The following is a 14,379-nucleotide window of genomic DNA, read 5'->3' as shown; positions in this document are numbered from 1 at the left end:
TTTCTAAACATAAATGTTATTTAAAGTGGTTTTCAATTCTTTAAATTGGTTGTTTTTCCAACAGAAAATAAACTGAAGGCAGCTTTAAAAGTCTCCTTTGAAGCTGTAGGTCAAATAACAAGGCCAATATTAAAATCATTGATAACATTGAATTATTTGGTTAATGTCCCTTGAAGAATGACAAGTCTTTATTACAGTTGTTATACTATATGTTTTTGTTGTTCATGAACATTTCAAAATTTCTTCTGATTTTTGGTACTTCAGTTTCAAGATTTCAGTATTTAAGCAGAGATTCAGTTTTTAACCAGGTTTTCAATTTTGAAAATCCTGGTTATTAGATTGGGGTATGGCGGGCGGATGGGCGGATGGGGCGGATGGGCGGATGGGCGGGCGTCAAACGAAATTGTGTCCGCTCTGTAACTCTTCAACCCTTTGAAGAATTTTGATGAAACTTCAGACAAATGTTTACCACATCAAGATGACGTGCAGAACGCATGTTCCGCATGGCTGGCTCCAAGGTCAAGGTCACAGTGACATTAACATTGAAAATCCTGTCCGCTCTGTAACTTTTCAACCCTTTGAAGAATTTTGATGAAACTTCAGACAAATGTTTACCACATCAAGATGACGTGCAGAACGCATGTTCCGCATGGCTGGCTCCAAGGTCAAGGTCACAGTGACATTAACATTGAAAATCCTGTTTACATGATTTTAACTTGAAATTGTGTCCGCTCTGTAACTCTTCAACCCTTTGAAGAATTTTGATGAAACTTCAGACAAATGTTACCACATCAAGATGACGTGCAGAACGCATGTTCCGCATGGCTGGCTCCAAGGTCAAGGTCACAGTGACATTAACATTGAAAATCCTGTCCGCTCTGTAACTCTTCAACCCTTTGAAGAATTTTGATGAAACTTCAGACAAATGTTTACCACATCAAGATGACGTGCAGAACGCATGTTCCGCATGGCTGGCTCCAAGGTCAAGGTCACAGTGACATTAACATTGAAAATCCTGTTTACATGATTTTAACTTGAAATTGTGTCCGCTCTGTAACTCTTCAACCCTTTGAAGAATTTTGATGAAACTTCAGACAAATGTTTACCACATCAAGATGACGTGCAGAACGCATGTTCCGCATGGCTGGCTCCAAGGTCAAGGTCACAGTGACATTAACATTGAAAATCCTGTCCGCTCTGTAACTCTTCAACCCTTTGAAGAATTTTGATGAAACTTCAGACAAATGTTTACCACATCAAGATGACGTGCAGAACGCATGTTCCGCATGGCTGGCTCCAAAGTCAAGGTCACAGTGACATTAACATTGAAAATCCTGTTTACATGATTTTAACTTGAAATTGTGTCCGCTCTGTAACTCTTCAACCTTTGAAGAATTTTGATGAAACTTCAGACAAATGTTTACCACATCAAGATGACGTGCAGAACGCATGTTCCGCATGGCTGGCTCCAAGGTCAAGGTCACAGTGACATTAACATTGAAAATCCTGTCCGCTCTGTAACTCTTCAACCCTTTGAAGAATTTTGATGAAACTTCAGACAAATGTTTACCACATCAAGATGACGTGCAGAACGCATGTTCCGCATGGCTGGCTCCAAGGTCAAGGTCACAGTGACATTAACATTGAAAATCCTGTTTACATGATTTTAACTTGAAATTGTGTCCGCTCTGTAACTCTTCAACCCTTTGAAGAATTTTGATGAAACTTCAGACAAATGTTTACCACATCAAGATGACGTGCAGAACGCATGTTCCGCATGGCTGGCTCCAAGGTCAAGGTCACAGTGACATTAACATTGAAAATCCTGTCCGCTCTGTAACTCTTCAACCCTTTGAAGAATTTTGATGAAACTTCAGACAAATGTTTACCACATCAAGATGACGTGCAGAACGCATGTTCCGCATGGCTGGCTCCAAGGTCAAGGTCACAGTGACATTAACATTGAAAATCCTGTTTACATGATTTTAACTTGAAATTGTGTCCGCTCTGTAACTCTTCAACCCTTTGAAGAATTTTGATGAAACTTCAGACAAATGTTTACCACATCAAGATGACGTGCAGAACGCATGTTCCGCATGGCTGGCTCCAAGGTCAAGGTCACAGTGACATTAACATTGAAAATCCTGTCCGCTCTGTAACTCTTCAACCCTTTGAAGAATTTTGATGAAACTTCAGACAAATGTTTACCACATCAAGATGACGTGCAGAACGCATGTTCCGCATGGCTGGCTCCAAGGTCAAGGTCACAGTGACATTAACATTGAAAATCCTGTTTACATGATTTTAACTTGAAATTGTGTCCGCTCTGTAACTCTTCAACCCTTTGAAGAATTTTGATGAAACTTCAGACAAATGTTTACCACATCAAGATGACGTGCAGAACGCATGTTCCGCATGGCTGGCTCCAAGGTCAAGGTCACAGTGACATTAACATTGAAAATCCTGTCCGCTCTGTAACTCTTCAACCCTTTGAAGAATTTTGATGAAACTTCAGACAAATGTTTACCACATCAAGATGACGTGCAGAACGCATGTTCCGCATGGCTGGCTCCAAGGTCAAGGTCACAGTGACATTAACATTGAAAATCCTGTTTACATGATTTTAACTTGAAATTGTGTCCGCTCTGTAACTCTTCAACCCTTTGAAGAATTTTGATGAAACTTCAGACAAATGTTTACCACATCAAGATGACGTGCAGAACGCATGTTCCGCATGGCTGGCTCCAAGGTCAAGGTCACAGTGACATTAACATTGAAAATCCTGTCCGCTCTGTAACTCTTCAACCCTTTGAAGAATTTTGATGAAACTTCAGACAAATGTTTACCACATCAAGATGACGTGCAGAACGCATGTTCCGCATGGCTGGCTCCAAGGTCAAGGTCACAGTGACATTAACATTGAAAATCCTGTTTACATGATTTTAACTTGATTTGGCAGTCAAAGGTCATATCATCTTTGGAGGTAATTTAAAAAAAGATATGATATATTATTTCATGTCTACTTTGTAACTTGTTTTTCATTATACAGAATTATCAATATAATTATAGTGAACAAATTCTTCTGTGCTGAACTCGTCCTACATTTCTCAACGGATTTTGTTCAAACTTTCACAGAAGCTTTGTCATCAAGCACCCTGGCACATATTGTCGGGGTTTTGTGATTGGATAGTTTTTGACCTAATTATGGCACTTTGTTTTTTTCCTTATACATAATATTATAGTGAACACTTCTTCAGTGGCAATTCCTCCTACATTATTCATGTTTTACATTGCACATAGTTACATTGTTTGTTGCTTGTATTTGTATTTCAAATACAACATATTTATCTACAATGGTGATAATTGAAAACCTGGTTTCATGGCATTGCCATGTTTCTTGTTTGATTTGTGTGTGTGTGTGTGTTTTTTTTTTTAATGAGAGGCAGTGGTCATGAAGTTGAAATATTTGCGTCCTGACTGGAGACATTAGCCAGTGTTGGCCAGTCATAATTATAGGGACCTAACTAATATCACAAAAAAAAGAAAGAAAAAAAGTGTTGATTTTTGTTTGTTTTGGGTTTTACGTCACATCAACACAGTATAGGTCATATCGCGACGTTCCAGCTTTACTGGTGGAGGAAGACCTCAGGTGCCCCTCCGTGCATTATTTCAGGCACAAACAGGCACCCGAGTAGAACCACCGACGTTCCGTAAGCTAGCTGGATAGCTTCCTGACATGAAAGAATCCAAAGTCCCTGTAGGGGATTCGAACCCACAGCGGTGAGGGGCAAGTGGTTTGAAGTAAAAAATGTTGAATGAACAGGTTTTATGTCACTGATGCAATGATTCAACTCGTGCAATTGTTTTGTTATTTTAGAACTTTCACATCTTGCAAATTTTGAAAAGACACAACATATAATACTAATCATGTTTTACTAATTTATTAATTAAAAAAATTTGACTGGGCACATACTTGTCACATAAAATTAGAAAAATGTACAAGTTATACTTCAGATATGGTTATGATTGAAAGGATGATGAGTTTGTGAAAACTATTTATTGCTTAAAGTTTGCATAATGTTACTTATATATAATACTTATATTTTATGATGGAAATAGAAAAATATTAACACCCAAGATGTGTGTTTGTTGTTCTTTCAGTACAGTTTTAAAAGATACAGCTTTTTTTTACAGATAGAGATTTTTGTTTGTTTGTTTGGTTTTACGTCGCACCAACACAGTATAGGTCATATGGCAACTTTCCACCTTAAATTGTGAAAGAAGACCCAAGTTGCTCTTTCGTACCTTATTTCAGGCATGATCAGGCACTGCGCATAGAACCAGCGACATTCCCCAAGTTAGTTGAATAGCTTCCTCACATGAAAGAATCCAAAGTCCCTTGCTTACAGATATAATTACTATGTATCAGTTCTAGACCAGCAACTTCCATATAATCAGACCAGACCATGTACTGTCTGTTGACTACTAGTAATTTAGCAAATTAAAATCTAGGCAAGGCAGTTCCATCATGCATACAATATATGTATAAGTACTTGAGTTAAACACCGTATCATTATCACAGTAGAAAAGAAGCGAATTTCTTATATGCACATTAATACTTAGTCTTGTACTTACACCATAAAAAAACCTTAAACCTGGGTAGCATCTCGTACTATTGTTTGGCCAAGATGACACCAGTTGTCTTACAAACACTACTGCTGAACAAGCCAGCAAGAAATAACAATAAAACAGCTTTTTTTAGTATTTTTCATATTTTTATTGGTCCCGTGAGCATATAACAAAATAGCAATTACTATAATATTTCATATACAATCTTTAACAATGTCACCAATATTTACTTCTTTTATCTTAAACAAATTTCATTTATTTTCAGTCCTTCATTCACGAATACATATATAATCATTCTTAAAATTACAAGTAGGTTAATTCTGACAGATAATGTTTCTATATCCAGTAGGTATAATGAAAAAATAAAAATAAATATAAAGTCCAAGACATGTACTTTTGAAGTACATGTTGTGATGTCAAAGATTGCACTGTTGGTAAAATGTAAGCATAAATAAAAACAAAGGGACACAACCCTGTATTTTTACAAATTATATTATTCTATTCATGCATAATATATTTGTTGAAAGCTAAATATTTACTTGTACATATCAACAAAAATACTGACAAATTAGTTTATATGACATCTTGATATGTAAAAACAGATTTGGACAGCAAACCTAACAATTATCCTATAAAATGAGAAGAATTATAAATACTAATTGGTTTTCATTTACTTATTTTCTCCAGTTGTAATTACTGAATGCAGTTGTCCGTTACTGATATCAATTATCTAAACATTTAAATAGGAAATTGAATTTGGTATCAGTAATCCAATATTGGTTAACATATCAAAAACAAGTTCAAGGGATATCACATTTTTAATCAATATATAGAAGTAAACTTCCAATTATAGCCTTCATGATAATTATGGTTTGAGATGAACAGTAATGTGTGAATTTTGTTGTTTCATTTAACAGTTTAATATCAATAAGAACTTTGATAACTTAATAATTTCACCAATATTTAGCCTTTTACCTGCTGGAAACAAAATCATCCTTTGCCACCAGTATAAACCCCTGTCAGCCAGCACTTGCATCCATGCAGTCTGACCAGGCTCTATACTGTAGGTAGCTCAACTTTTGTATTTTGATATTAAGATCCTTTACACTTTGAATTGATTGTTCCAAGTCCAAAGCTGGGCAGATCAATTATACAAATTTAACACAGGTTAAGGGTTACTTATCAATGAATTTATCTTTAATGTGGTTAACAATAAAAAAAACTACATTTTAATATCAGAAAATCTTAGCTAGTGTGGACCATAAAATGCATTTTTTTTCAACAGATACATGTATATATAATTTTTTTTTTTGGCAAAATGAGCAAAATTAAATACACAGTATAAAGCAATCTTTAAATGATAAAATTAAAATAAGAAACAAATCATATGTAATAATGTTTAATATATAATTTTATAACAATGTTTTAGCTTCCTTAAGCAATATATATAAAGGCAACAATAAATACATATCCAATATACTTAGTAGTAATATAACACTGGTTCAACGCAGGTCAATATAAAATATGCCAGGCAAAATGTAATACTTACATAACTAAATAAACATTAAATAAATCATAAAGTCTCTAACAAAATAACAAACAAGATTCTTTATTACAAAACAAGTAATGTATTAAATGTTGCCTAAAAGAAACATGGTATAAAGTCAAATTGACCCTTACCCTACTAAATTTCAATACCAGACTTACATGTTGAAACTTTAGGGAGTTTTATATTATATAAAAATTTAAAGACTGGTAAGCAAACAGTGTAATAGCCAGATCAGACTGAAGGGCATGTATTGGTTGGCCTGGCTCTATACTGGCTGGTACTTTACAGTTTCTGTTCAGGCACTGTTAAGGGTAAAGACATTTTTAACGCCTAACTTGCTTTATATACATATATATATATAAATGATGAAAGAAAGAAAGTCATGAGCAGGAAATTATATACACAGAAAAATCACACACAAAATCAGCATGCTACAGCCGGGACCTGAACCACTGTGGTGAAGTGGTTAGCATACTGGACTGGCAATCCAAGAGACCTGTGGTTTGAGTCCCTGCGTATATATTATATATATTACTTAATAAAGTGACAACAAAAAAACATCTCAGCACCATTTTAAAAATACCACCAACTTACAACCTTTAAAAAATCATAATTTAATTTTCTAAATATTTATTCATATTGACCTAGATGACAAAAGTGAACACTCTGTGAAACAAATGAAATCATCCAACTTAATGTAACAAGATGATGAAAAGAATAAGCATACTTCAATAAAGAATAGGTTGTGTTTCAATAAACTTAGATGTGAAAAAAATAATCGTTACTGGTAGAAAATTGAAAAATTTTTCACTGTTTCATTGCAAATATTATTAATAATAGGTGGCCAATGTTACCTTTACAAATTCATCAAGAACGATATGCATTTTTCTTCTGATTAAAATTTATCATAATGCACATAATTCATTTATTTCAATAAGCATTTTTATGAACAACATAAAGGTTGTTGGGATATAATTTATTAACTCGTATATAGAATATCTCTTACAAAAGCATGACGTGTTTTGGGGTATTTTTTGTTTTTGGAGTGCAGTTTAAGCATAAATATTTTAGCTTGATTGTGCAAACAATTTCACAATACTAACTTCTATTCTGATAACTTACATCTATTCTCATAACTAACTTACTCTCTCATAACTGAATTTTTTTCTCTCATAACATTATTCTACTGTAATAACTAACTGATACTCTCATAAAGTTTTTCATCTTCTCATAACGAGTTTATATTCCCATAACATTCTCCTAACTTATATACATTAGCAGTCTCAATACTGCATAGATTAATCAGTACTGGTGGTCAAGTGAGGAAAAACGACTGTAATCCAAATATGGTTCCAACATTGTACCTATGTAAAGAGGCAGATACCAACAATAAAGCTGCAACTGCTGCACACAAGACCTAACATAGGTTGGCATTAAGTGTTAAAGCACTTACAAGAAGGTTAAGTATACAAATGACTATTATTTTTACTTGCACAAGGTACAAAAATATAATAAATACATTTTTCTTTCAAAATAAATAATACTTTTTTACAGGTTAATTTCTAATGCAAATTTTATACAGTCGAGCAAACAAGAATATAAAATAAAATACATTGTAATTTCAACGAAGCAAAAAATACTTAATATACAGGTATATTTTAACTAAGGTATTTCATAAAGCAAGACAAATTTATACAATTAAACTCAATCTTGTTTGGTTTTACTATTCAAAATAAAAACTTCACTACACAGAACACATTTTAAGCACAACTTTCTAACCTTCACTTTATCAATATTGTGTGACCTGTAGGTATTGATAATGATTAACTTACACTATGCTTAAAGTGCACCAAAATATTACAATACTAATATAGTAGTAATTCAATACCCTAACACCTATTCTTTATATTTTGTAACTTCTGTCAATAAAAGTAAAATGCTAAAAACTTTTTTCACTGATACTGTAAACTAAATACAGAGATATGGCAAGCAGGGCTTTGTCTGCTATCAGTAATTACATATATTCGGTATAATATCAGGAGGGGGTTGGTGGTCTAAGCACTTCAGTTCCACAGACCCCGATACAGATTAAATATGAAACCATCCTCAACAGACCAAAATTGATAAATGTTACATGTGTGTTATTTATGCATGAGCATAACTCTGGTAAAATGTCAGTTAAAACAATGAAGTCAACATAATTTTACCAAGAGCTTTATTGTTAGCTACTGATTATGAAGCGCCTCATCAAAATATATTTAACAAACATGACATAGTGTAAAATAGAGAGAACACATGGATATCAAAGTGGTTAACAAGAACTTATTTTTGAAGGCACCAAATTAATCTTTGTGCAATAACCTAAAAATCTACAGGTTAAGGCAAATTAGTAAAATTCATAAGTACTGGACCCTATCATTTTTTAATGACATTTAATGAATGTCTCAACTATGTCATTTATCAATAACAATTGCATTTTATTAAAATAATAAACACAAATGCATGCTGTTTGTTAACATATGGCTTGACTATTTGGAAGGTAATGTCACAAGGGTGCTTTATTGAGTATAATAATACTAATTACCTATGAATAAATAAAATTGATTAAACAAAGGCTTGTTATTAAGATGTTTTATCAAGTAAATCACTGCTTTATTATTACGAATGCATAAAATTGTCCCAAAAAAGGCACAAACCCTTCAGTAGTTATGGAGATAACAGCTTACAAGTAAAACTTTACCATGAATTTTTTAAGTTGAAAAAGGGAAGAAAAATCAGCCTAAATGCAAGATAGAATTATGGATCTTTGTCAGTGACCTACAATTCTGACCCTAAATGCATATGTGAAGTTTTAAATAAATATCTTTAATAGTTATTGAGATATGTAAAACTTGCATGTAAACATTAACCAAGAGACTAAGTAGAAAAGGGGATATGAATCAGCCTTAATGTAAGATAGAGTTATGGAACTTGGTCAGTGACATACAATTATGACCCTCAAATTATAACCCTAAGTACATGTGTAAAGTTTCAAGTAAATATCTTTGAAGACCTTTAAACTTTAACCAAAATCTCTAAGTTTCAAAGGGGCAAATAATTCTGCAAATATTGCAGACAGATATATGCAATTTAGCAAAATGATGTACATTGTTACTATAAAAAAGTATTGTAAATTTAAAATGAATATCTCAAGCAATAATTGAGATATTTGACTTTACAAAAAAACTTTAACCAAAATTTCTAAGTTTCAAAGGGGCATAATTCTGTCAATATTGTACGCAGAGTTATCCAACTTGTCAATCTGATGTACTTTGTTACTATAAATAAGTATTGTAAGTTTCAATTGAATATCTCAAGCAATAATTGAGATATTTGTCTTTACAAAAACTTTAACCAAAATTTCTAAGTTAAAAAGGGGCATAATTCTGTCAATATTGTAGGCAGAGTTATCCAACTTGTCAATCTGATGTACCTTATTACTATAAATAAGTATTGTAAGTTTCAATTGAATATCTCAAACAATAATTGAGATATTTGTCTTTATAAAAAACTTTAACCAACGCCGACGCGGACGCGGACGCCGACGCCAGGGCGACTACAATAGCTCTCATATTCTTTGAATAGTCGAGCTAAAAATTTAAAGACTGGTAAGCAAACAGTATAATAGCCAGGTCAGACTGAAGGGCATGTATTGCTTGGCCTGGCTCTATAATGGCTGGTACTTAACATTTTTTGTTTAGGCACTGTTAAGGGTTAAGACATTTTTTAACGCCTAACTTGCTTTATATATATAAATGAAAGAAAGAAAAATCACACACATAATCGGCATGCTACAGCCGGGACTTGAACCACTTGGGTGAAGCGGTTAGCATACTGGACTGGCCATCCAGAGACCTGTGGTTCGATTCCCTGCGTATATATTATATATATTACTTAATAAAGTGACAACAAAAAAACATCTCAGCACCATTTTCAAAATACCACCAACTTACAACCTTTAAAAAATCATAATTTAATTTTCTAAATATTTGTTCATATTGACCTAGATGACAGAAGTGAACACCCTGTGAAACAAATAAAATCATCCAACTTAATGTAACAAGATGATGAAAATAAAATGCATACTTCAATAAAGAATAGGTTGTGTTTCAATACACTTAGATGTGAAAAAAATAATCGTTACTGGTAGAAAATTGAAAAAAAATTGCACTGTTTCATTGCAAATATTATTAATAATAGGTGGCCAATGTTACCATTACAAATTCATCAAGGACGATATGCATTTTTCTGCTGATTAACATTTATCATAATGCACATAATTCATTTATTTCAATAAGCATTTTTATGAACAACATAAAGGTTGTTGGGATATAATTTATTAACTCGTATATAGAATATCTCTTACAAAAGCATGACGTGTTTTGGGGTATTTTTTGTATTTGGAGTGCAGTTTAAGCATATATATTTTAGCTTGATTGTGCAAACAATTTCACAATACTAACTCCTATTCTGATAACTAACTTACTCTCTCATAACTGAATTTTTTTCTCTCATACCTTTATTCTACTGTAATAACTAACTTACTCTCTCATAACTGAATTTTTTTCTCTCATACCTTTATTCTACTGTAATAACTAACTTACTCTCTCATAACTGAATTTTTTTCTCTCATAACTTTATTCTACTGTAATAACTAACTGATACTCTCATAACGTTTTTCATCTTCTCATAACAAGTTTATATTCCCATAACATTCTCCTAACTTATATACATTAGCAGTCTCAATACTGCATAGATTAATCAGTACTGGTGGTCAAGTGAGGAAAAACGATTGTTATCCAAATATAGTTCCAACATTGTACCTATGTAAAGAGGCAGATACCAACAATAAAGCTGCAACTGCTGCACACAAGACCTAACATAGGTTGGCATTAAGTGTTAAAGCACTTACAAGAAGGTTAAGTATATAAATGACTATTATTTTTACTTGCACAAGGTACAAAAATATAATAAATACATTTTTCTTTCATAATAAATAATACTTATTTACAGGCAAATTTCTAATGCAAATTTTATACAGCCAAGCAAACAAGAATATGAAATAAAATACAGTGTAATTTCAACAAAGCAAAAAATAATTAATATACAGGTATATTTTAACTAAGCTATTTCATAAAGCAAAACAAATTTATACAATTAAACTCAATCTTGTTTGGTTTTACTATTCAAAATAAAAACTTCACTACACAGAACACATTTTTTGCACAACTTTCTAACCTTCACTTTATCAATATTGTGTAAACTATAGGTATTGACAATGATTAACTTACACTATGCTTAAAGTGCACCAAAATATTACAATACTAATATAGTAGTAATTCAATACCCTAACACCTATTCTTTATATTTTGCAACTTCTGTCAATAAAAGTAAAATGTTAATAAAGTTTCCACTGATACTGTAAACTAAATACAGAGAAATGGCAAGCAGGGCTTTGTCTGCTATCAGTAATTATATATATTTGGAATATTATTAGGGGGGTGGTGGTCTAAGCACTTCAGTTACACAGACCCCGATACAGTTTAAATATAAAACCATCCTCAACAGACCAAAATTGATAAATGTTACATGTGTGTTATTTATGCATGAGCAGAACTCTGGTAAAATGTCAGTTAAAACAATGAAGTCAACATAATTTTACCAAGAGCTTCATTGTTAGCTTTTTATTATGAAGTGACTCATCAAAATATATTTAACAAACATGACACATTGTTAAACAAAGAACACATGGATATCAAACTGGTTAACAAGAACTTATCTTTGAAGGCACCAAACTAATCCTTGTGCAATAACCTAAAAATCTACAGGTTAAGGCAAATTAGTAAAATTCATAAGTACTGGACCCTATCATTTTTTAATGACATTTAATGAATGTCTCAACTATGTCATTTATCAATAACAAGTTGCATTTTATTAAAATAATAAACACAAATGCATGCTGTTTGTTAACATATGATATGAATGTACATAGAATCAACCAATTAATTAATGAGCTAGTCTGCATCCTGGATTTTATCCCACCATAAATGTGTTTCTTCTTCAATACATAAAAAAATCGTCATGTAAGTCTTCAGGTATCCAGTTATCTCTACGCTTCAATGTCAGGCTCCATACATTTTATAACATCTTTCAATTTTTTAAAATCTCTAATGTTCCACCTGGTGATGCTAAGAATTGAGTAACCAAGACTGAAATTATAAAAAACAAAAAGTAAATATATGTACGTTGTATATCACAAATGTATTCAAATCTGTAAGCTGATGTTACAGCTCTGTTAGCAGTGCCTGTACCTTTTATATTTCATGATTATGCCAAGAAATTATGCTCTTTCTATAGAGTCATCACTCTTTTGGCAGGAATGTTGAGAGTTAGATGTATTTTCATTTACACTACAATATTTACACACCACAATGTTAACTTGTACTAGGACATTTAATGTAGCCTTCCAAAACAGATCTAATATCTTGCAGAACTTCTCAACTGTTTAACAGTGTGTCATACTTAAAAAAGTTTTTTTTTTATTAAAACCAAGAGTTTATATCTTCAAGAAGAAATTTCATTGTACTATTGAATATTTGAAATAGTTTCCTAACTTTTTACATTTTTACTATGATCATATTTTTTGATATACTTTAATTCTCTCAGACAATTCTTCATAATAAAAGAACAAATATTTTAGTAACTAACACAATTGTAGCATGTCAAGTTCATGCTTGGACAAAAAATGGAATAGTCAGCTTTTATCATATGTACAACACATCTTGCCCAAAAATATTGCAGAAACCTTCCACCACCATACATTTAACCCTTACCACATTGAAAATATCTTGAATGGACTTTTCCATTTTCCACAATAGACAAAATCATTCTATAAATACAAAACACTGCACTGACTATGATTGTACAGCATGGATGTGGTAGCAGATCATGATCTGCACTGGTCACAAAGGTAAATTCACTTGCCACCAGCAAGCAGGTTAAGAGTTCAAACACCATATACATAAACTTAGAATTAATAATGATGAAAAAAAAATCAAACATAAAAGTATGGTTTCATTGTTTATTTTACCTTGACTCAACTTTTTAAAATATCTATAGCTGTGTATAAAGTTTCATTTCTATCTAAATCATACATAACAAAAGAAGATCATACAGAATTCCAAGGAGCCCAAGTTAAAATTTTAGACATTTAAAATTTGAATAATATTGACCTGCCCATAACTCATAAAAGGTTAACCTTGACCTTAGCTCCTAGCCCGGCAGATTTATATAGAAATTTTCTAGGCTCAAACTCAAAATCTCAGGTATTAGATTGGTCAGAAACCAGCACATGGAGTCTGCTGACCAATGAAAAATTCTGAAATCCGAGAGAGATCTTGGAAAAAATTTTAACCTTGAGGCTAGATCCCATTAACCTTTCCATTTCTGGTTTGTCCAATCTTAAGGCTATGCTATCAATGATTATAAGCAAATACATATAATGCATAAAGCTATTTACGAGTGCAATATCAAATTTATTGCATTTTTGGAGGGAGTTTAATTTTCTTGTGAGAAGGACAACTTTTATATTATTATATCTGTGCAAAAGCTTTGCTACAATCATACATCTTATCTATTCAAATTACCTTCAAAAGCTTTCTTTTAAATACAAAACTTCATTCAGCTAACGATTATAACAGAATGTTATACCACTCATATCTTACAGTAATCTTATTCAAAATCTGTCCTGTATCTATAACCACAATGCAAAACACAAATGCTTAAACAAAACTTTTCTTTTTTTTTAACTCTGCCATAACCAAAATATAACAAGAAGAATTGTAAATAAGAAATTCATGCATGGGGTAAAAATAACAAATATCTAACCATCAGGTAGGCTGTGAAAAAACAACATAGAAAAACAATAAGCACATATCTCCACAGTTTTATAAAAACATTTTGGTAAAAACTTAATTTCTTTTCCCTAATAATTATCTACATAAGTAATATTGTTAACCTGAGTTTAAGCAACACATGTACTTTCAACACATTTTGGATTTTAGTTTACTTTTTACAAAATTTAAGTTCGATTTTGCTGGAAGCTATATGCTCATAGATACACTCTTGCAATCTGTTCCTGGAACCAACCAGTACTAAGCAAT

General features: G+C 32.2%; 1 protein-coding gene across 2 annotated transcripts in view; it reads right to left on the bottom strand.

Annotated features, from left to right (window-relative positions):
- Window positions 1-4,753: 4,753 nt before the first annotated feature.
- The window catches only part of LOC132718266 (golgin subfamily A member 4-like), a 51,832-nt gene continuing 42,206 nt past the window's right edge, over window positions 4,754-14,379 (bottom strand). Inside the window, exons 29-30 of one of the 2 annotated variants that reach the window (XM_060701941.1) lie at window positions 10,022-12,426; window positions 4,754-6,622 (exon numbers count right to left, since the gene is read on the bottom strand). In XM_060701941.1, the coding sequence (XP_060557924.1) occupies window positions 12,406-12,426 (21 nt within the window). In that variant the 3' untranslated portion in view covers window positions 4,754-6,622; window positions 10,022-12,405. Of the gene's footprint in view, window positions 6,623-10,021; window positions 12,427-14,379 lie in introns of those variants that run through there. The other variant, XM_060701942.1, reaches the window with a different exon arrangement.

Source organism: Ruditapes philippinarum, unplaced genomic scaffold, assembly GCF_026571515.1.
Source record: "Ruditapes philippinarum isolate M1 unplaced genomic scaffold, ASM2657151v2 ctg274_1_1_1_1, whole genome shotgun sequence".
NCBI classification, from domain to species: domain Eukaryota; kingdom Metazoa; phylum Mollusca; class Bivalvia; order Venerida; family Veneridae; genus Ruditapes; species Ruditapes philippinarum.
This window is presented reverse-complemented; position numbering and strand designations above follow the sequence as displayed.